The sequence below is a fragment of the Lissotriton helveticus genome, chromosome 2_1 (genome assembly GCF_964261635.1).
Source record: "Lissotriton helveticus chromosome 2_1, aLisHel1.1, whole genome shotgun sequence".
Lineage (NCBI taxonomy): Eukaryota > Metazoa > Chordata > Amphibia > Caudata > Salamandridae > Lissotriton > Lissotriton helveticus.
The window spans coordinates 280,830,598-280,855,371 of record NC_136059.1 but is presented as its reverse complement, the minus strand read 5'-3'; the positions used below and the strand labels follow the sequence as shown (position 1 = coordinate 280,855,371).

Below are 24,774 nucleotides of genomic sequence, written 5' to 3'. Positions count from 1 at the left end.
GACGCATCCGTCACAACTACGTGCACCGGTTGGGGAAGGGAGAGGGATCTGCCGCTGACCCAATCGCGGTCCGTGAGCCACCACTACAGCTGTCTCTCAGTGCCCTCCGAGATCAGGACGTGGTGGGACAGGTTGCCCTGATGCTGGGCCCACTGAAACTTCATCGCCCACTGCAGAGCCCGCATTCGCCACCTGGTGTGATGCACCAGCAGGATGCAGGAGGCCATCAGCCCCAGAAGCCGCAGCGTCAACCTGACCGAGACCCGGGATAACGGCTGAAAGATTGGAATCAGAGCCTGAATATCCCGGACCCGCTGTTCGGGTGGATAAACCCGAAACCGCGCCGAGTCGAGAACCGCTCCGATGAAAAGGAGCTTCTGAGAGGGGCACAGGTGTGACTTTGGCACATTGATGGAGAACCCCAGCCGATGCAGGAGATCTGCCGTAGTCTGGAGGTGGCTGACGACTGTCTGGGGCGAGCCCGCCTTCAACAACCAGTCGTCGAGGTAGGGGAAGACTGAAACCCCTAACCTGCGCAGATGAGCTGCGACCACCGCCATCACCTTTGTGAACACTCGTGGGGCGCTGGTAAGGCCGAAGGGGAGCACGGTATACTGAAAGTGCTCGTTACCAACCGTGAACCGCAGGTAGCGCCGGTGGGCCGGCAGGACGGGGATGTGGAAATAAGCGTCCTGCAAGTCCAACGCTACCATCTAGTCTCCTGGGTGCAGGGCAGCTAGGACCTGAGCCAGTGTCAGCATCTTGAACTTCTCCTTCCGGAGGAAGCGGTTGACGTTCCTTAGGTCCAAGATAGGGCGCAGGCCCCCTTTGCCCTTCTTGGGTACCAGAAAGTAGTGGGAGTAGCAACCACACCCTACATCTGGCCCAGGAACGCGCTCGATGGCCCCTTGGCCAATAGGGCCGTAACTTCCTCCTGCAGAAGTCGCAAATGATCCCCCGATACACGGTGGTTCTGCGGTGGCATGGCTGGAGGAGTCGCCTCGAAGGGGAGGGAGTAGCCCCTTCGGACGATCTGCAGCACCCACCTGTCCGAAGTGACGGTGCGCCAGTGGAGGTGGTGATGGCGAACCCTGCCCCCCACTGGCGTCACATGGGCCTGAAAGCACGGACTAGGAGGGTTTTGAGGCGGATGCTGCGGGGGAAGGTGTGGACTGACCTCGCCTTTGTCCCCGACCGCCGGGACGGCGGGTCCCACGGCCGCCACCGCGTTGGGTATTACCCTGCGGAGCGTGGCCGGCGGCACGTGTGGGTACACCCCTTCCGTGGCCACGAAAGCAATGAAAGGCAGCAGATTGCTGGCGCGGGGCCGAGAGGCCCAAGGACTTGGCCGTAGCCCTGGAGTCCTTAAAGCGCTCGAGCGCATGGTCTTCCTTGTCGCCAAAGAGGCGACGGCCATCAAACGGCATGTCCATCAAGGTGTTCTGGACATCGGCCGAAAAGTTGGCGGACCTCAACCAGGCGTGACGTCTGACCGCCACCGTTGTTGCCATCGCTCTACCCAGTAAGTCGGTGGTATCCAGCCCACACCGGAATAGAATATTTGGCTGCATCCCGGCCCTCCACAGGGGCTTGGCCGAGTTTGGCCCGTACCTCCAACGGACACTCTGGCAGCACTTCCGCAACCGTATCCCACAGAGAGTGGGTGTAGCGGCCCAAGAGGCATGCGGTGTTGGAAGACCGCAGTCCTAGACTAAGGGACGAGAAGATCTTTTTGCCGTACTGCTCGTACCTCTTGGATTCCCTGTCCGGCGGTGCCGACGGGAATGCGGTCTGGGAATTGGAGGCCTGGATGACCAGGCTCTCGGGGGTAGGGTGGGTGGACAGGAAACATGGGTCGCCCGGTGCTGGGAGGTGGCGTCTGGCCACGTTCCTATCTACGGGCGAACCCGTAGCGGGCTTGCACCAAGTGCCCAGAAGAACGTCGGTCAAGGCCTCATTAAAGAGCAGCAGAGGCTCGGCCGAGCTTGACTGCGGTTTAAGGACCTGAGTGAGGAGATTAGTCCTCACGGCCGCGACGGGGAGCTCAAGGCCCAAGGCCTTGGCAGCCCTCATCAACACCACACTGTAGGTTGCCCCCTCCTCCGAAGCCACGGTAGGAGGGGAGACAAAACCAGTGTCTGGAGAGGTGTCCAGGCCACTGGCCTCCCCAAGGTCTCCTGCCCAGTCCTCATGAGACTGACACTCTCGGGTCAAAGGGTCCTCAGACCCCTCCCAATCCCCTTCATCACCCATCTCCTGAAACACAGGGTTCTCAACTAATGGGGCCTGCTCATAGAAGTGAAACTCCCCAAACGACGTCTGGAGCGGCGCCCAACGGGGCCGTCCCGACGTCGGAACAGGAGTGAAGGGGGCATCGGGGACCTCGGGCGGCGCCGGAGGCGACACCTGATGGTCCGACGCCAGGGAGGTCGTAAGGTCCACCGGCGACGATCCAGATCCCGAAGAAGGTCCAGCGGCGTCCCTCGGCTCCGGGCCCGAAGGCGCCGGCGGCGTCGGGGCCGAAGCACCCGACGGCGTCGGGGCCGCAACCCCCGACCCGCTAAAGGCCCCAGACGGGTCCGCTGGGCCCGAAGGCGCCGCAGAGCCCGTCAGAGGAGAGAGTTTCGAAGCGCTCGATCTCCTCCGGCGTCGCGTTGAGCCCAGGGACCGGAGGGTGTGGAGCTGAACGCGGCGCCCGCGACTCCGACGGAGCCGCGTGAGCGGTGTCACCCGAACCCCCGGCCGCATCGCGCGAGCGTCAGGGGGAGTCCGCAGAGCGATGACGCCTCTTGGACTTCTTGTGCTTCTTACCTGACGACGACTGCGACCCGGAGGAGTGCGGCCTACTCTCGGAGCTGTGGTGGCTCCGAGCCCGCGACCTGTCCCTCGACCTCCCGTGGGACCGAGACCTCTCGCGGTGCGGGACCGACTGCCAGAGCTCGAGTCGCCTGCGGGACCGCTCCCGCCTGGCTTTCGAAGAGAGGGCCCGGCAGTCGGAGCAGGTCTTGTCGTCGTGATCGACGCCTAGACATGGTAAACACAGGTGGTGAGGATCGGTGACCGACATCGTGCGGTCGCAATCCTCGCAGTGCTTAAAGCCGGGCATCCCTACGGCACCAATCGGAGTCGAAAGACTTTGAGAAATGATCAAAAAACGATCAAAAAGTTAGTCAAAAATTGACTAGGGTTACTGCTTTTTCCAGATCTGCGCTTGCTGGTGCGGAAAAAAGAAGAACTGACGTCAGCACGCGGAGGCGGCGTCTAAGTACTCCGACGACGTCATCACGGCGCCCACGACGACGGACGCGGTGCCGCAGACGACGCCTACCGACGCACAAGGGTACTGCTACGCAAAAATTTCCGGATCCAGTCTGACGCCTGGGGATATTCTAAGGTAAGGAATCTAATACTAACATGTCTCTTTCAGATTGGCAGTGTCAAAATGCTCAAAGTCCAAAGACTGGCACATAGATCTGCAGAAAACCAGGAAGGACAAAAGGAAAAGGTCGCGGGAAAGCACACTAGAAAGGGTAATTTCTAACAGTGGCATTATCCATTTTTTGCTACATTGAACTGAAGTTAATCAAATTGTAGTACAGTATTTATTAGCATAATGCAAGCCCGCACATTATAATTACTGTTTACTAAAATGAAATATCTCAGGTGTGGAGAAGTGTATGTCAATCCTGAGCAGTTTTTAATCTAGAAAAGATTTGAATATCTAGAGAGAACAAAAGATAAGTAAACGTACAAAAATGTTAAATGTACAATCATATTGTCTTGGTATCTCCTACTAGATCAAGAAAAGACAACTGATGCAACAAGCTAAAATATGCAAACTCTATACTTCAAAACTGATAAAATGGTATATAAGAAAAATGCTACTTTTAATCCTTTTATGATTGGATAGAGTTCAGGACCTTATGGGACTGAGTTGATAAGAGCAGACATGAAAAGTGATTGTGGTGGGTGGAAGGATGGATGGAAGGGGGTTCTGAGGAGTAAGGATTCCACTTGCATTTTAAACCAGTCCTTTAAAATACCTCTGTGTGCATCTCATAATTGTGCACCAATTTTAAGGTGCAGCAGGTGCAATGCGAAGACCTCTGGGCACCACAGAATCATGTAATTGGGTGCCACTGCACATAGTAATCAACTCATATTGAGCATGGTGGCTCACACCTTGGGAAACATATTGTGGGTGGTAGAACTCTTTCATAGGAGGGCCTAGTACACTGGGAAAACATCATGATTTGTTTTGGGTGGGTAAGACAGCTTGGAGGGGCTAGAAGAGAGATGTTCTGTTACTTGACCTAAAATTAAACACCCACAAACGATACCCTTGGCATAACAGAACAGTACTTCACGGTCCAGTCAAGCAGCCATGACTCATACAGTCTAATGAGGACTAATGTAAACTTAAACAGAAACCATAAATACACATATACTCAACCCTACCTTAACGGTCTTCTGTGACTGAGGGGAAGAAGATGATGTCTTCTGAGTCAAATAAAACCCAATGGATCCCTTGGTTGAGTTGAAAACACTTTTTAGCTTAGAGAAGCACACATTCAATAGCGTAAGATGGAACGGCATCTTGACATTTATCATCTTTTTAAAAAGATTCATTAGCAGCTCGACCAATGGAATCACAACATCGTCGCTCCCTGGTGGAAAGTTCAAATACAAATTAATTGGCTTATTTCTATACTGTACTCCGACAACCAGTTTCATCTAACAACATAACAAAAGACATAACTAGCCCAGTTACACGCAACATGCGCATGCAACATCTAATGCAGTGTAAAATCATCTTTTTGCAACACAGACCTCAAAATGGTCTGCTATACTAATTTGTAAGGCCAGGTACGAGATCGGACAGCGCTGTCATACAAGGCCCTTCCTCCTCTAATTTGTTGCTCCTTAAATCCCTTATCCACACTTGTAACATCATCAACATGCCAGTGTCCCAATATGCATACTAAGGTAGCAGTTCACATATCTTCATTGCAAATTTAAGATACACTGTTCCATTTCCACCAATGTCTATTATACAGTTAGGTTTAGAACCATTTACTTTAGTCTATTATTTATATGAACTTTTTCATACTGGTTTTATAATTATTTGATACATTTTTACTGTTACTTTTTTCTATGTAGTTTTGGTGTACTTTAAACGGTAAGGGCCTGATTTAGATCTTGGTGAATGGGCTACTCAGTCACAGTGGTGATGGGTTATCCCGTACGCTATCATCTAATTCCTGTTATATCCTATGGGAATGATATAAATCCCATTATATCCTATGGGATTGATATTTCGGCGGACGGGATATCCGTCACTGTTGTGAAGGAGTGACCCGTTCGCCAACATCATGTAGAGCTTTTATACAATGTTACTGTGTGAATCGATGGGTGTGTGCATTTGAGCTGGTATTCTTGATGACAGCACTACGTTGCACTGGCACAGTCTAGTCACCATAGCTGTGTGAGGGCTATATCTGAGGGGGATCACCTCAGTTGGAAGAAGTGGTCATTTAGGTGAAGTGGGGAAGACATGCACAGTGACAACCAGCAGTGAGCCACTCAGCTCAGCGGGCACGCTGTAGAGATAGTGGCTACATTTGGCTTTTGCCACTCTGCAGATGCCTTGCTGGTTCTCCCTACAGTTCATACAACTTTCTCTTCACTCTTCCTCCAGGGGATCTGGAAAATTGGTACAAGTTGCACTGAGGTTTTAGGAGCCAGGGTACTATAAGTACAGAGCATAATTTAGGGCAGAAAGTATCAGAGTTATTTAATGCCCTTTTGCAACCTGAGGGAAGGATTGGATGAGAGTTGGCTGACTGCAATGAGAAGTTTTTGCAGTGAATTCTTGTCCAGGCAGGATGATTACTGAGGATTTTGCCGAGGATGAGGATGCCCAGCTAACTGTTTTCGGCAGGAAGGGTCAAAGGGTCCTTCACCTTCTATGGGGCTTGCTTTTTATGTATGGCTAAGATCCAGCAGCTGAACTACCTCTATTGATGTGCAAATACCAGCCTATTAGTGGAGAAGTGTGGCTCAAATGGTTAGAGCGGCAGACCCTGATGCAGAGGTCTGGTCTGGGACCAGAGTTCAATACCCGCCTCGGCAGGTCTTGGGCTCAATTTCCTCGGACCTGATAATTCTCGCCTCGGTGCCTATTCTAATCATGGGTCCCACTCTGCAACTCTGGGCAATAGCTTGCTTAATCTCCACAACGGCCCCAACAGCTCTGGGATGCCTGGCTTCACCTTGGGGGTGCCCAGGAGTGGACATTCCACAGGGAAAAACCAGGAAGGGTTCCTAAGTGGTATACGGACAGCGCCGGGACACCTCCGTTGGAGGTAGCTGTGCGCTTTACAAATGGCATTTACATTTTACATTAGAAACCACACTGCGCTTCATCAAGACACACAAGCTCAACCACTGCTGCTGCCTCCGCACCAGACTTCGCTGCAACTCTTACTTTCTTACATTACCTGCACCAAGCTTCTGAATAAGGTGTGAAGGAACAGGGCACTGTCTGCTTTCCCGATTAGACCACTTGTTGGTCTGTGAATACTGACGGATGGTAAGGCGGATTGTGTGAGGCTTCCGCCCATCCTTGTGGACTCTAGTTTAAAAAAAGAAACAAAAGTAAAAAACTAATAGCAAATATACAGTAGACTATGTTCTTGCAACGGTCTTTCCACAGAAAACAAATAAAACTTAAAATGAAAATGATGTTTCTTAACAATTTGCGTGGGGAGATCACGTCCATAAATATGCTACTAAGTACTAATTTATTTTAGGTTGTGTTCACTTTGCTTTCCTGCACGACAGAGTGCATTAGTAGCCATGGCAAGGATATGGATATATATATTACCTACTGGCGGTCGCCAGTAGGTAGCTATAGTTAGGACCTAGTTTCCATAGGAAATCCGCAACATTCTATTGGGAATAACTTTATCGCCGGTTGATGAATCTCCGTGAATTTCTCAAAGAAGATGGCCCGCTCCGCTCCTTCCCTGAAAGTCTCGGGAAGATTCGTCTAGCGGGGGCCGAGAAAAAAGGGTGGTCCCAAAACGTGTTTTCCCCATGTTAATTTCCATAGGACGATTAGACACGGCTACAGCCCGAACCGCTGAACGGAATTACACCAAATTTGGGAAAATGGTAGGGTCTGGTACGCAGATCACGCTTTTGTTTAAATGGTATAAATCCCTCCAGTAGTTGCTGAGAAATTAAAGTTAAAATCAATGATATATCTATAAGCGCGCACCGTGCGCGCACCTTGCCGTGCACGAGCTTCATGCTGATTGGCTGCAAAACAGAAATTGATGGCAGCCATCTTGTGCCTCAGTAGACTGAGGCACAAGAAAGCAGAAAAAAAAGTGTAGAACTCAAAAAGGGGGCAGGGTAGAAGCACCCTGACCCCCTAGGCCTGCTTTTTTTTTTTTTTGCCTTGGGGGTCCATGTGGGAACCCCTCAGCAGGCCTAGGGGGTCAGGGTGCTTCTACCCTCCCCCTTTTTGAGTTCTAAAACTTCTCAAGCACGAGCTGCATGTTCATTGGCTTTCAACACTTCAAACCAGGAAGTGTTGGCAGCCATCTTGTGCTCAGTAGACCGAGGCACAAGAAAGCAGAAAAACAAAAGTGTAAAACACAAAAAGGGGGTAGGGTAGAAGCACCCTGACCCCCTGGGCCTGCTCATGGGGTCCCACAAGGACCCCCAAGGCCAAAAATGTTTTTTTTTAAAACCCGGTATGTTTATTTAAAAATTACCCCCCAGGGGGACCAAATTGTGGGGGACCAAATTGTGTGTGATAAAGAAGTGTGGGGGGTGCCCAATCCCCCCCACACTACCCCGGGGACCGCCGCCCTCCGGGGCAAAGCAACGCAGCCCCCTGGCGCATACTGGAGGCTCCTGGTGGGCTAGTTGCCTCCCAGGGACCCCCAGTATGCAAGGGGAATTAGTTCCCCCTCACGCAAACAAACCTCTCTGCAATGCAGAACCCTGGCGCATTCTGGAGGTTCCAGGTGGGCTAGTTGGCCCCCAGGGACAACCAATATAAAATGGGAATTAGTTTCCCTTCTGCAAACGCACCAGGGGGCTGCGTTGCAGAGAGGTGTAAAAAGGGGCATAGCCTCATTACACCTCTCTGCAATGCAGCCCCCTGGCGGATACTGGAGGTACCAGGTGGGCTGGTTGGCCCCCAGGGACCCCCAGTATGCAAGGGGAATTAGTTCCCCCTCTGCAAACGCGCCCGTGGGCTGCGCTGCACAGAGGTGTAAAAAAAGGGTGTGGCCTCATTACACCTCTCTGCAATGCAGCCCCCTGGGGAATACTGGAGGTTCCTGGTGGGCTAGTTGGCCCCCAGGGACCCCCAGTATGCAAGTGTAATTAGTCCCCCCTCTGCAAACGCATCAGGGGGCTGCGTTGCAAACATTTTTTATCAATTTATATTAAAAATATGTAATGTAATTAAAAAAAATAATATATCTAAAAATAAAAAAATTATACGAATGTAGTAAATCAGTATAAAAAATATAACAATTATTACATTAAAAAAATTTCATTTACAAAACCATTGAAATTCACTGAAAAAACATAGGTTACAGCCACATTATAGTTAGGAATTAGCATTTAAAAAACCTTTGAAATTCACTGAAAAAATCAAAGGTTTTACACAAGTTATAGTTAGGAATTAGCATTTTAAAAACCTTTGAAATTCACTGAAAAAACCATAGGTTTCACACCAGTTATAGTTAGCTGGTCATTTTACTCATACAAAACCTTTGAAATTCCCCTGTTATAGTTAGTTCAGCTAACTATAACTCGCACGCCTGCAATGCACTGCTGATGATGTCACATAGTACATCACTCATGACATGGTCAGTGACATTACTCATGACATCACTGATGACATCTCAAATGACATCCCTGATGACATCACTGATGACATCATCCTTGTGGCAGACCTCCTCTCCTTTGATACACACGATCAAAAATAGAAAGTAACATTTTCACAAAAATGGAGATACCAATCCCAGTTAGAACAACCTATTCAGTATTTCAAAAATCTACATACATATCCAGTCATTCACTAACAGTTCTATATAGGCACTCATACATGTACTCACTCATCATATGTACTCATACACCTATACATCTTATTACACACCGACACTCATCTATAGAGTTACTCACACATGCAAATAAACTATCAAACATCCAGTTACTTGCATATACAGCTATACACCTACCACTACACTAATTTCTACAGAATCGTACACATACTTACTCTTTACAACAATCACTTATAGAAACACATACTTATTTAAACAGGAACACTTACAATCTTTCGCTCTCACATATACTCATTTATATACATCAATACTCACCTATACTAGTTTAAAACATATGTAGTTACTCAAAGGTACTTTTGAGACAGTCATTCACTCACTAATATACTCACTAACTCACCCATACACACACTCATCCACCTATAAAATCATGCACACATGCTGTCTTCAAAACACATACGAACAGTGAGTCAGTCATTCATGCATCTGTGCGCTAAGTAATACTCCCCACCGAACCATACAGACACTCATTCTGATACTTAAAAAAACAACTAATAACCCATATACACACTCATGTAGCTACTCACCACCCCATGCAGCCACTTATATACAAAGTGAGACACTGATAGAGATATTTCAATATTTAAAGATTACTCGCTAATACACCTATTCACTAAGATATACTTAATAAGTCAGTTGTAAAATCAATTTTACAAAAAAAACATCCATTTAGAGACTTATTTACCCATTCAATCTTCCATCGACCTTTAGATATACATAAATAAAAAATATTTATTTATCTTTCAGAAAGAGACACATTCACTGGATGATGTCATCAGTGATGTCATCAGGGATGTCATTTGAGATGTCATCAGTGATGTCATGAGTGATGTCACTGACCATGTCATGAGTGATGTAATATGTGACGTCATCAGCAGTGCATTGCAGGCGCGCGAGTTATAGTTAGCTGAACTAACTATAACAGGGGAATTTCAAAGGTTTTGTATGAGTAAAATGACCAGCTAACTATAACTGGTGTGAAACCTATGGTTTTTTCAGTGAATATATATATATATATATATATATATATATATATATATACATATACATATATATATATATATTTGCAAAAAAGAGACTACGCATATGTTTGATGTCGGATAAAGGCTTGAGTCTTGAAACTGATTTCTGCATAATGTGCACTGGTTTGCTAATCTTATGGACAACCCACGAAAAATAACTTTCCAAGGAGGGCTTGACATCGATAAGCTTAAACTAAGGGTTTGGTCGCAGGATAGCATCGTTTTTCAGCACAAAAAACATAAAACTGGCAAAAAGTAGCTAAATCCACACCACATTAACATACACCATAGAACAATGTAAATACATCTTATATAAACACTCTGTTGTGCACACAATTTGCGTCACAGTTACCAACTTGGGCTATGGTACACGAGTTAGACATTTAATGCAAAAATAGTCCATACATTTTAGTACTTTATTTATGCACCTTTCCTCGATGCAAGTGAATGGAAGCGAGAGCATGTGATGCAATCAAAACCTATACATACGCACTAATGACTAGGTAGGAAGAATGCAAGAAGACGTTGAAAGGAAATATACAAGTATTGCCAGCAATACCCGACTCTACTATTCTCCGAAATCCTCACTTCGATGTATACACTTCAGAAAGAGGCTACACTTTGTAGAATTCTTCAGCTACAATATGCAGTGTGCAACATGGAATAACAAAGATTAGAATCAATTTAAAATGTGTGGAGGTGTGAACTAGAGTAAAGGCTTTAGAGTAGGGTTCAAGCAGAGGCATAAAAGGGAAATCATTATTGATTAATAAAATATGGCAAAACACATTAAGGCACGTATGTGGATTTGCATTCTCTTAACACAGAAGCAATCATTAAGGAATACAGGTAAAATGAATCTACGTTCTCACACTATACACCAAAAAATATCAGACATAATTGATCAAATGATGGTCTTCCCAGTTCTATAAGAAAGGTAGTAAGAAATGGCACCCAGTGAGAAAGTGGTGCGATTCCATGAAAACGGTTGTAAATACGGTTAAATATCATGTAGTAAATATTTAAATAGGAAGTGTCTGAAAACGAGGCAGTATTTGTGAGGCCTGCACAAATAACATGTCACATTTGTCCTTCACTGGGAACCAAACACCCTATTATAGAGCTTGACAGAGGGTAGAGTTGCCGAGCAGTCTAAGGCTTATTCAAGGGAGGTGGTGTAGGCTAGTACTCGCCATTACAAATACGCAGAAATAACACTCATTAATTGATTGTCCAGTCTGTACTTTGCTTTATAAAAGTAAGAGTACATTTATTAGACACACACACTACTCAATACTATGCACCAATTTACAAATATACATAAGGTGTTGGAATTACTTTGTGACATTGCATAACATCGACACCCCTCCCGCGAGGAGGGGGGGGGTGTCTACTACCACCACTCCCATGTATGCACATCGACATCGTCTTGCCCCCTAATGCAGTGGGTTGACACAACCTGGAGCGAGGGCCTAGCCAACTGGCACCATCCCAGTGGCGTCCCACCAAATCATCTCAACAAACATTAAAAATAGGTAATCCTGCCCAGGGGACACATAACCCTGACTCAGCATTGTATACTGACTATACAGTATACACCTCTACATCTTAGTGGCTAACAGCCTGGGTTGTTCTTCCCCTAACGCAGTAGCAAGAATACATGTTTGGGCATCACTTTAAATGAGGTACTTATCATAGCTGACAACAGTTGTAATGCATTGCAATTAAAGTCCCTACAAGGCACCACAGTTAAAATCAAAGGATTAAGCAGATACAGCCAGACACCCTAGCAGGAGTGTCTGGCAGTTTAAACCCATTTTGTTTATGAATTCACATTTTACACGTGTGACCTACAGTTCCTCTAAAAATGATAACCTCAGGTTCTGGTGCCATTACACCTCTTCACCTTCAGGGGATGCCTCTGGTTGTGGTACCATTACACCTCTTCACCTCCAGGGGATGCCCTTCTCCAGACATCCCCAGCACAGCCATCCATATTTCACACCTCAGTGCAATCCTTAAGGCACCCACCAGCTGAAGAACAAAAGTTGCAGCCACAGGTTGCTATTAATGCCTGGCTGAGCCCTTGAGAAGTTATTCATTGCAAGTCCCCGGACACTTATTGAGGGACTTTCCATTTTCGTGTGGGGCCACCGCCAACCGAGGAAAAGCCGTTTTCCCTTGCAGGCCGGTCCGGCCCTACAAGGCATTATGGGGCGCTTCCTTCCTTCCCCGCGGATACCATAGCAGCGGCTCCCCTGCTGCTCTTGGAGAGCCGGGCTGTGGGCCTCAGGCCACGTCTTGGCTTCAGTGGAGGGTCCGGTCCGGACCCCCAGGTTTGTGATGGCAGCTTGGGGAGCCCTCCCCCAGCAGCTCCAGCTGATTTTTGGAGGCTGGTCCCACCCGGGCCCCTTGTACCTCTTCACTCCCCATCGGGGTCCCGGTCCCACTCGGGAACCCCGTACCGCAGGCTCGCTGGAGAGCCACTGGAGGAGCCCATCCCCGGTGGCTCCCGCCGGCTCCCCGTCTGGCCATAATCCCTCGCGTGCGGCAGCAGGAGCCCGGATCCCTCTCTGGTCAGCCCGCTCTGGCTGGCAGACACGGAGACTCCCGCTGATTCAACCGGACCTCGGGAGAGTGCGACGGCAATCTCCCCGTCTTCCTCCAGCCAAGGGGGAGTCCGGCGGCACTCCCCCTCCCTCGCAGGGCCTGGAGTTGGGATCCCGGACCCCTCCCCGTCGAGGTCTTCAGCGTTGGTCTTCGAGGCAGCCTTCACGGGGAGCGCGATGGTGATCCCCAGCTTATCTTCGGAGTGACGGGCCCGGAGTTGGGATCCCGGGCCCCTGGGGAATTCTTCGCGGAGAGTGCGACAGCGCTCCCCGGCTTGTTGTCTCCCGATAGAGGGCGCGACGGTGCTCCCCTCCCTCCAGTCTCGTCAGGGGCCAGGGTGGGCTCCTGGCACCCCTTGTGGGCTTATCTTCTTGAGGGGGCAGCCCGTGGGACCTGACACACCCCAGGGGCACATCTTGGAACGGCGGCAGAGCCCCATTCAATTAGTCGTTGGTCCTGGCAGAGGTCAAAGGTCGCCTACCTTTTAGGGGGCGTATTTCATCTGGCTCCTGGTAGTGCTACCCAGTCACTGGGAGCACTTTCCTCTGCACTCTTGATCTCCAGGAGGGTGAATGCAGCAGGAAGCAGTCTTCACTGGCTCCCTGTGCCAACCTTTCGCTTGGCTCTCTTCCTGGGCCTCTCTTCTCCTTGCGTAGAGGACCAGGCTTCTGGTCTCTTTGTCCTGGCCTCCCCTTGTGGTGCAAGTCAGGGTCCTGGGCCAGTCTAGAGGCTCTTCCTTCCAGCTGCCCATGGTGCCAGGCTCCAGCACCAGTCGTCCTCCGCAGGCCACACCCCAGAGAGAGCTCCTCTTCCCGTGCAAACTCTTTTTAAAGAATGGGGTAGGGGCTGGCAGGTTATCTCTGTTGGCCCGATCAAACAGCGACACATCCTTCTCTGCCCCTTATGCCCCTCCTTCCTGCCCAGGCCTCTGGGTTTGTTCAAAACAGCGTCGTCCAGGGGTCTCATGCCACATGGTCTCTGAAAGCCCCTTCCCCGCTCGCTGCCTTCTCTCCAGAGCAGCTTGGTGCCTGTCACCAGGTGACAGCTGCTGATGGATTAATCTGTAGCTCCACCCATCATCTTTTCTTGAAGAGGTGGCCATCGCCCTTGGAATGCTTGTCTTGCAGGGCTAGGCCTCTGATGCTACAGTTTGGGGAGGTAGGTCATTAATCCAGCCTGGCAGGGTCAGCCCCCAGGCTCTGGTTAGGAGCTGACTCTGAGAAATATGACATTTCTGGATGACCCAAAAGCAGTACAAATAGGACTTTGGACTCTGCAGAATACTTCAGATCACATAAGTTACAGTGGACTTCAGTGCATGTCTGAAATATGTAGGCCCTAGGAAAGTGAAAGTAGCCCATGTGCTCCCCATCCTCATAGGAGAGTAATGGAGTGAAAACAGTAAAGCACACTGACATTCCCTACATGTTTCTTCCCATTGTATAAAGCCTATTCCATGTCACAACCCAGCTCTGCATAAGTCCTGCCACACCATTCACTTTGTAGCTGCTCCTGGGCTGCACACACCAGTAATCTCCCCTGCACAGTCCTTAAACTTGTGCACACGCATGTACACATGTGTCTGCATGTAACCTTTACTTTAGCTGCAGTGCAGCGGCCTACTTGCTCCAGGGGAACACCGGTACAATACACATGCAGTCAATATTCATCATGAGTGAGTCCCAACTTATGAGGCTCTCCCACAGTAACAGCTTAACAAAGAGGTGTTCAAAAAGCAAAAAATCGGGGCAGCTCAGATGGTCAGAACCACCTTCTAACATGAAGTAATCAGGATTATATTTTCCAGCGGAGGGGTGGAGGCAGGACAGGAGCCATGCCTCTATTACAGGACAGGACAAGCTTTAAGCTTCTCCACTGTGGGGTCCATCTGCAGGTTTCTGTCACACCCCATCTAAGGCCTGGTGTCTGAAAAAGATCATGGGAATATTTAGCTTGAGATAAGAATCTGTAAATAATTCTGAGCTTGTTGCAACGCAGTGAACGGGTGGAATGAGGCAACTGACCCAAAAATAGAAAAGGTTATATTTTGTAAATTACTTGTGTGTATAGATGGGGCAGAAGGTTTAAAAACAGCTTGTGCCAGAAGATTGACAATTGTGCTTGGTCTTCCGGGAAACATCTGTAGACGTGATCCGACATGTGTGGGAAAGTCATGAAAGAAGGAGACAAACACACAACTTTGAGTAATAAGGAGCTAAGACAGATGGAGACCAATCACTTCCATTCCCTTTCCCCTCATCCACATTCCACCTGAATACATGCTGTAGCAAGAACAGGTCAGAACAGGACACATACAGAGATAATTCACCAGACTTCACAGCTCAAATTAGTGAGGAAGAGTGGGTTGTGGTGGAGACAAACAACTCCTTCCATGCGGTAGTGAGAAGCCGGTCATGAGCCTGCAGGCATGCATGGCTTTTTAATCTAGACCTTGCCTCCCTTCGTTGCACACAGGTGGTTCTGGAGAGAGATCAGCCATCCCGGCACAGGCAGTGATGGTGTAAGTGCTGGGGAGACCTAAGGGAGAGCACATCTGGCTGCCCCGGTCTAGGACAAAAAACACATGAAGGCATAAGTTCACAATGAAGAGCGGCTGGGATGTTGACCTTTGTGGTGTGCAACATGAGCAGAACCCCCTTGCATAAAAGAAAAGACACGAGAGAAAAACAAACTTGTGGTATCCAAGGCTCAATTGAGAATACTTGGGGATTGTTGTGGTGAGATGAAACACAAAGGGGAGCAAAGGAGACTGGGGCTGGGGTGAAGGGAGCCTAGAAACATATCAAAGGACATTGCTGGGCAGAAGGAAAATCAACCAAACCACATAAGAGAAAGTAGTAGCTACCATTAATGAGACAACTACCCAAAATATTGGTACATTGGTTCAGCATCTTTTGGCCACTGGGTTCTTCATCTAAGGAACCTTCACCTACTGGCTTGAGCCTTTCTCTACCACATCCTGGATCAGTCACAGGAGTATTTTAGTCTCATCTGCTCCCTTTTGCCTGCTTTTGGTGTTTCTTTTCCTTGGACTGCATGACAGACTATTTTGTATTTGCAAAGTATATTCTTACGGCCAGTGCTTGAATTGGAAAAATAGAAGTACCAGAGTACCTACTTGTTTCTGAGAAGTGCTGATACTCTCCAATTAAAAGTATTACGTATCTCTTGATAAGTGCTAGTACTCTCTTTCTCAAAATAAAGTGCCGGTACTCCGTGCAGGACTGTACCAGCCCATTTAAAGAACTGCTTAAGGCACATTTAATGTTTTATCTCACTTATAGATTGTAAGTCAGAGTCGATCCTTTTTTGAGGCTGACTTGACAGTTCAACTATAGCTAGGCTTTATGTGATCAATACATAAAGATGTTTCAGAAGTACTAATGAGAGAGGGTCTTAGGTTCCAACCACATGTTGGTTCCTTGGAGTATAGCATTTAATTAGGAAGAAGTTGTTGTGTGTTTCCATGAGAAAGAGTGCTTGTATAGCACGTTTTGCCATGTGGGAAAGTGTATGTTCAATACAGCAAGCCTGTGTTGACTGTGATGGAAAACCAATGATCAAGATCATAGGAATGTTCTGTTTAATATGAAAAATCAAGATAAAGATAGCAGGCTTGTAGCAGGCTTCTCGTATTTATAGTCAAAATAATACGTAAATGTCAATATGGATTTATGGTTGGATTGTTGCTACTTTATAATAACGTGTGCAGAGGGGTATCTTTGTTGCATGGAATGTCACAGGTTACCACTTTACACTAGGGTGTTGGTTTCCCTCTCTGACAAACCATGGGGATAGAAGATTTGTACTGAAGAAGATGTGTACATTGTAATGTCTGTTAGTATAGACAGTAGCTTGCCTTGCCAACTGAATTTAAAGTACTATTGGGATTTGATGACTATGTTTGATGGCTGCCATGTGGGAAATCTAACCCTCGATACAAGTCAGTGATGAAGACAAAAGACCTGACTGGTTGACAGGAAAATGGTATGCCCAATGCCATAGGTCTGATCAGTATGTTATGAAACTTATGACAAAGTCACAAAGTCATTAATGCCGGCTAATTTATTCTGAATACCATTTGTTAGACCCCGTCGACCTTTATGGGTGGATTAGTATCAGACTGTGTTATAGGTTGTAAACAGGTATTTCCTCAGTAAGTAATAGTTTTGGAGTTGGTCACCCCCTCTGACAAATCCAAGGGTTGGGGTAGAAGATTTCCCACTGTAGTAATCCTTGTTAAGCCTTTTTGAGAACAGGCCAAATTATAATTTTGCATTCATATCAGTGCTTTTATTCCTGGATGTCTGATGGTTGTCAGTTAACTGCACTTCAGTAGGCTTGTGGTGGTTGTGGTGTTAAGCCAATGATAAAGGCTACAGGCCCTTACTGGTTCATAGGGAAAAGTCAGGTTAGATCCCATAGGATTGATCCATTTATTATGAAAAGGTACGGCAAATGTAGTAGGCCTAAACTGACCATTGTGAAAAACACATATTAAAGGCAAAAGGGGTTTAAAGGTGAATGTTAAAGTCTGTAGGCAGGTATTTTATTACATGAAAACTGATGGATTACCATAGTAGATAAAGGATTTTTATGTCGTGACCCACTCAAGCAAAACTTGGGGAAAGAAGATTCCACATTTCAATGTCTCAACAACCAATACAAACCACACCTATACACCCTTCTACTCCAACTATCACACAATGGCACATTCATTCTTACACAAAATACCACTCTGTCCTATACCACTAACGAATCCACACATCACCAACACAACAAAAAGCCACATTATACATAACTTTAATGCAGGCACACACTTCCTGTTCATACAAAAAACCAGCTCTGCCCTCTACTTGCTCCTAACAGACCCCTTTCTATCCCCACCAAACCTATACTCAACCCTCCACCATATCATCCACCAACACCCTCTTCTTTTTACCAAGAAAACACAACCAAACAATCTTTACACTCCCCTCCACCACACAAATTCCCTCTTACAGCTATCAACTCTTACACAAAAGCTCAGAATCTTGTCCATCCCCTTTCACACACAACATAGTCTCTTCTCCAACACATCCCCCCACCCACTTTACCATTCAACTTCCACTCGCTAACAGTACTTTACATACAAATCCTTCTTGGAAAACCACTACATCAATATCTCCTTCCACTACTTCACAAAAACAAAAGAAAGCATACACACCAGCACATCAAAATCTCACACACACACATTTTCATAATACATTGTCACAAATTAGAAACATACACCCACTCCCATCCTCCTGTCTACATAAATAATACAAATCCCAAACCATCTTTACTCCCAAATTTTCTATCCAACCCCTACCACAAATACTCCAACACAACACCTCTTATTCAACTGCTTCTCATCCGCAGTACAATTTAGAGCCTTAAAACATGTCCCACGTGTTCAACCACTCCTAAACAGACGCAAACAAAATAAACAACATGCCACTCTTCACAACTTTCCATGTCTATTACACAACAAGGTTACTCTACAAAAACAACACAGTTCACCAACTCACTCTCAACCACTATCTCCAAAATGTAGACATGCGGACCCAACAAAATACCTTCTAAGCCTGCAGGACGAAGAATGCCATAAAGAAAAGCAACACTATTGCTATCCTCATATAGTTAATAACAGAACTGCCACACCTGCCACAAGTTAAAACAAGCATTTGCAATGTAATTGGTCTCGCCTTTGGGACCTTATTTGTATTTAGCTACGCAGCACATTAGCCTGGGTGCTGAAACATCTACTGTTCTTTAACATGGAGGGAAAGTGAGAACCAAACTGTGTGACACACCAGGTTATGGGAACACATGGAGAGAAACATTGCCTTTCAGCAGGAAATGGTATAGTTCAAAGCTCTGTTTGTAATATAAAAGCAGGGCCTTCGGTGGTCATATCACTGAACATACAAGATTTGAAAAAATATGATTGTCTACAGGTGCTCGGGGAAGACCATTTCCATGGACTGGAATCTATACAATGCAAAGTTATTCTGGTATTTTACTGACATCTGCTGGTCGTTTTCTATCAAGAAAGGTAAATAGAGGCAGTTGCCAGAACAATAAAAAAAAATAAAGTCCCTTAGCAGAAAGCAATTCTGGTATTCTACTGACCTCTACTGGTTGTTTTCGATCAAGACAGTTAAATAGAGGCAGTTGAACAAGCAGAAAGCAATTCTGGCATTTTACTGACCATTACTGGTCGTTTTTCTATCAAGACAGGTAGAGGCAGTTGGCAGAAAAAAAATCCCTAAGCAGAAGCAGATAAGTCCTAGGGCAGATCTCCAGAGCCCACAAAGTACATACACGTATAAGTATATACAAGAAGTCTCGAATGCTCGAGCTAAAATACTGCTCACTTTTCAAGAAAACAAAGTCACACCACCACCAAAACACAATCTCTAAACTGCCTACTAATAAATGCTCAATCAGTCTCTCAAACGAAGCGCTACATATATCACCTACTCAATGACACAAAAACGGACTTACTCCTCATAACTGAATCATTGATGGGCGCTGACATGGCTCTAGTGTTTCATGAAGTAATTCCTCCAGGTTATCACACGTAATATCGTATAGGCAAAAGAGATAGACTAGCAGTTATATTTAAGGAAATAATAAATCTCACCAAAGCTGACTTTCCTAAAAAGGTTGTAATGCCCTCATTACCAGATCCAACCCAACGCCAACTTTCTCTTGTAACTTATTTTACATTTTTTTTATATAGTGCAGACTTGACCCTAGTAGGGTATCAGAGCCCTTTACAATAGGTTAGGCAAGAAGAGAGCATGACAAGCAGCACAAATGCTGTCAATACTCGTTGCAGATCGGGAGGAGGTCAGTGAGTTGAGCATCCAGGCGTCGACAGTGAGTGAGAGCCTACGTTGAGACATTCTGTCAGTTAAATTTCCATATGCTGAGTCAGAGAGTTCTGGTGTAGGTTTTTGTTCATCAAAAACAGCTTGACTTCTTTTTTGATTGAAGTGATTTACTAATTCATTCTGATTTCAGGGGAAAGGGAATTCCAAATTCTGGGGGCTGAGGAAAAGTGTTTTTCTGATTAGCATCATCTGTACCGGGACTCCATTGTCTTTTCATTGCCACCTCGTGTCAAACACTTCCACACGACCCACCTGGTCATTTCTGCTGATGCCTGAGGAAAACCTAAACTGACATGACAAAAACCATCTTGCAGCCTGCATTTCTGCCCAGGAACTGTCGCACACCCAACCCCCTGTTCTTTGCAGTGTAAACAAGCTTGTTTTCCATCTCCTGCTCCCAGCCTGGCAAACATCCTTGACACCGTGATCAGGTTATCTAGACAATGGTCTGACTGTTGGGCCCTGATCAGGGTGATTAAACAATGACTTGACGGACCGGGCTTTGATCAAGGCAATAGAACAAAGAACTGAAAAACTAAGCCTTGATCAAAGCCGAGTGAACAATGATATGTGTACCAAGCATTGACCAGGTCACTAACTACAAACATCGTCTGGATCTGGTTATCAACTGTAAACACTGCCCTGATTAAACAATGGTCTGACAGCCAAAAGACTGGGATGAAAAATGTATAAAAGGCTTGTAAGCTACAGAGTGAAGTACTAGCCTCCTGGGTTTTGTCTCTGACTAGCTTGGGACTCTGTTCCATAGCTCGGGCTATTTAAATAAATCTGGGTTCCTCCTGCAGACGAAGGCTTCTGTGTCTCCTTTTACTAAGTATGGAAGGTATGGAAGATTTGGGCGGTTCCCCCGCCGCTGAGACCCAGTAAGTGGGTTATCCCGGTTCTTCAAATGGTGCCTGAACAGGGACTCCACGAGCACGAAGGTCAGGCCCGGTGGATGTGAGGAGGTGCACGGAGAGACTCCGACAGAGGCGCCCTACCCGAGGGATTCTTGTATTCCGGTAGACCGAACGACTCGCCCGCTGGCCCTCCGCATCTGGTCTGGGCCACATGACCGTGTTCTCGCTGGAGTCCCCTAGCAAATAATTTCTGGAGCAGGACACAACCCTACGTCTGCAGAAGAGAACGACCCCTGTAAGGTAAGGGTGGACTAATCATCCACCAAGTCTGTATGATTCTGTTATTGACTTTCGCAAAAGCCAAGTTGTTATTGACTTTTGCCAAAGCCAAGCAAGCGAGGTGAAGTTTTAAAAACACGGTGGTGTCTGTTCTGTATGATTCTGCTGTTATTGACTTTTGCAAAAACCAAGCAAGCGAGGTGAGTTTAAAAAAACCCGCTGGTGGCTGTTATCTGTTTTTAAGCATGCCAGTCAGTAGTAAATTCAAGAGATTATGTTGTTGTATGTGTACGCAGGACTCCCAGCTGGAGGCGGCCTGTCCGCTTCCTCCATAAGGGACCCCTGGCCATATGATGTATGTTAAACATGGCCCTTCTGCCATAATGATTTCCTCATTCTGGGTAAAATATACAAAAAAAAGTAACGCGGAATTACAGTGGCCACTTTATGGCTCCTTTAATTCCCAAGTTCTCGGCAACTTAGAGGAACAATTAATGAAAAGAAAAAACGCGCCGTCTATGTTTGAATCTGTCCAATTTTGGAGGAAAGATATAGAGCAGAGAGCTAGAAAACAGAAGGCTCAAGAAAGAAAACAGGAACGTATGTCAAAGGCCGACCACGCCAGAGAAAATGTACAAAATCAAATGATAAAATCAGTAGAAATAGTTGATAGGGAGCATGGGGCACGTGTACAAAAATGTTATCCAGCTTGTGAGGAGAAAGGAAAGGGCCATATGGAAGAGGGGGAAGAAGGTGATTCCTTGCTTGATGCCATGCTAGAAAGTCCTCCTGCATATGCCCCAATGTACCCTGTCCTGACGCCTCACACCCCGCATGTCCCCCCGCAACCACGCACTCCTGCCCCCACTGCCCCTCCTACTGTTCTCCCTGTCACACCGACCCTCCCGACTTTTCCTATGACACCAACCACGCCCGTTAACCCTGTCCTTGCTGCGGGAATGACAACAAGTCTCCTTCCGCCCAACCCCTGCGGCCTTACCCCTACCCGCCCTTTTCCTACTTCCCGTGGTCTACAGTTAAGCAGAATTTATATAAATTGTTGAATTCCCCCCGACTGGCCTCCCTGCGCTCTGCAGTCAGCTTTTCGTCCCTTCGAGAAAATGACCTACAGAGGCAACAGTGTGAATGTTGGATAAATAACGGGAATATTGATACTTTTAAAGAAAAATGGTCCCCCTTTTCTCAGTGGACGATTATGGAACAGACTACCTGGGCTGAATATATGTGTACTTTTGTCATGCAAAGATTTGAGAATGCGCTTAAACAGGTACCCATCGGATAAATGGACCTCAGGTCACAAATAAATAGAGGCAATGTTCAGGGAGAGGGGATGTTTGGCGCTATGTCTGCTGTAATGGCTTACCGTGATATGACAGCTTTTCTTAACACCCCTCTGGAAACAGCTATGCCAATGAGGGAGGCGGCCCCTGTCTTTGTTAACGCACTTACCGATGCTCAAAATATTGACCGAGGGGCTGTTGAAGCACTCTGGCGCAGGCTTTGTGTTCATGTTCCTTGGAAAAGGTCAGAAGTAATGCAGTTAAAAGGACAATTACCAGATCCCCGGAAGAATCCGGCTGCCTTTTACAGAGAATTAGGTCAGATTATATCTGCAGGTACTCTCGTTTTTGAAGATATAGATTTACTTTTTGGTACGGTTATCCCCACTGAACTTTGGGATAAGATTCGACATACTGACCATGAAGTGGCATTGGGAGGTACATGGGCTGACTTAGAGGCTATGGAAGAAGCAAGAGTAGGAGGGACTAAACCAGAAGCTGCCATCCTGACTTTGCCCAGTAAAATAATGACATTTATGAAAACACTTTTGCCGGAAACTGTCATTAACTGGGATAAAATAAACGCCTGTAGGCAGCGAAAAGATGAGAATGTGGCTGACTTCTTTACCCGTTTTGAGACAGAATACAAGGGACACAGTGGTTTGGATCTCCGGACCCCAGATTCTGGCCCAGTATTTGTCAATAAGTTTGTCAGCAACTTGCTTCCTGAGATCTCCGCCAGGCTTAAGAAAGTTGAAAGTACGTGGTCTACCCAAACTATAACTGGTATCTTGGCTATGGCACAATAGCACGAGAATAGGGAGAATGAAGATAGAGACAGGGAAAGTAGGAAGGTTAGGGATCTTAAGACTAAGGCAATTCTGCAGCAGGCTTACCCTCCTGAGGTCCCGATGCCCGCGAGAATTTTAGACCTCAACTCCAACCCCTTCCGAGGGCTCGTCAGTTTACCCCCTCCAGCCCTCAACGCATGGGAGCCCTCCAAACAGATCAGTGTGCTTATTGTAAGGGGTACGGCCTTTGGATAGATAAATGTCCCGTGTTAGCTGAAAACATCCGAACAGGGAAGACTCGGAATTAAGAGCGTAGGCCCAGGGATGACACTCCCATCCGGCCGCGCCCGCCCAACAGGTTTGATGGGTACGAAGCAACCGTTACACGCACTTATTACAATGATGATTATGACGAAGTTGATGAGACAGGATCTTACCAAGCATAGGCCAGCCAGGAAAGGGGTATTACCAGAGTGCAAATTCCAGTGGATCAAAGGGGCCCGTATGTTCAAATGTCAGTTGTGGGGAACGATAAGAATTTTCTTTTGGATACTGGGGCCACCAGGTCTTCTATTGCATGTCTGTCAGTCTCGGAGGCATCCCTTTCTGGCAATATGAATGTCTCTGTGGGTTTTGCAGGAACACCTGTGACCAGCCCTGTCTCTGAACCCCTTCCTCTCAATATTGGCCCTGCACATGTGGACGCTCCCTTGGTCCTTACTACAGGTTGCAGTGAAAACTTGTTAGGCATGGATTTACTGAAAGCAACCATATCATGTATCCCCAAGGTGTATCCCTAAGAATTTCTCCCACCGCAGCTTCCTACATATATCTGTCCGGTTCCCTCCCACCAGAGTTGTTGTCTTTACGTTCCTCCCTCTGGGCATCATCAGACACTGATGTAGGGTGTCTCAACATTCTCCCCCATGTGGTACGCATCCAGCCAGGTGCACTTCTCCCCCGCCTCCGACAGTATCGACTACCCGTGGAAGGAGAAATGGCCCTTTTGACAATAATATCTGAATTGATGGACAAGGGCGTAGTGGAGGAGACACGTGGCAATATCTGTAACAGTCCCATTATTCCTGTTCTTAAAAAGACCAATGAAAATGCTCTCTCTCCTAAAATATACCGATTTGTGATTGACCTGAGAGCCCTTAACAAAATAACTATCTCCCAATATCCTGTTGTCCCCGACATTACAGCCTTCTTAACGATGGTCCCTTCTGAAGCCACGCACTTCTCTGTCATAGACCTGAAGAACGCTTTTTTCAGCATTCATATACATCCTCACAGCAGACATTTTATGGGTTTCTCCCTTGGTGGGCGGAGCTTTAGATTCTGCTGCGCCCCTCAAGGTTTCACCGAGAGCCCCAGTATCTATAGTCAAGCCCTAAAACGTCAACTAGATTCCTTGGAACTCCCTGATAATTCCACACTATTACAATAAGTAAATGACCTCCTCATTGCTGCAAATTCTGCCCCAGCATGTAAAGAAGCTACTCTCTGTTACGCCACCTTGCCCTCCATAATCACAAAGTCTCTTTGAAAAATCTTCAGTTTTGTCAAGAGAAGGTGACCTATATAGGTCATCTCCTCTCGAAGGAGGGAAGGCAGCTCACCGCTGATCGTGTAGCCATTATCAATGTATGAAGGCCCCACGAACACAAAAGCAGGTGCGAGCCTTCATAGGCCTAACCTAATACTGTAGACAGTGGATTTCCATTTTTTCGGTCATGGTCAAACCTCTTCTTGCCCTCACCACTAAGGACATCTCAGACAGTTCCTTTCCATGGACTACAGAGCATGCGCAGGCCTTCCAAG

At 46.9% G+C, this 24,774-nt stretch overlaps 1 protein-coding gene across 2 annotated transcripts in view; it reads right to left on the bottom strand.

Annotated features, from left to right (window-relative positions):
- The window catches only part of POLI (DNA polymerase iota), a 310,209-nt gene that overhangs the window by 27,410 nt on the left and 258,025 nt on the right, over positions 1 to 24,774 (bottom strand). For both annotated transcript variants that reach the window (XM_078677262.1, XM_078677263.1), the window contains 2 exons: positions 6,501 to 6,634; positions 4,459 to 4,667 (listed from right to left, as the gene is read on the bottom strand). In XM_078677262.1, the coding sequence (XP_078533388.1) occupies positions 4,459 to 4,667; positions 6,501 to 6,634 (343 nt within the window). The remainder of the gene's footprint in view (positions 1 to 4,458; positions 4,668 to 6,500; positions 6,635 to 24,774) is intronic.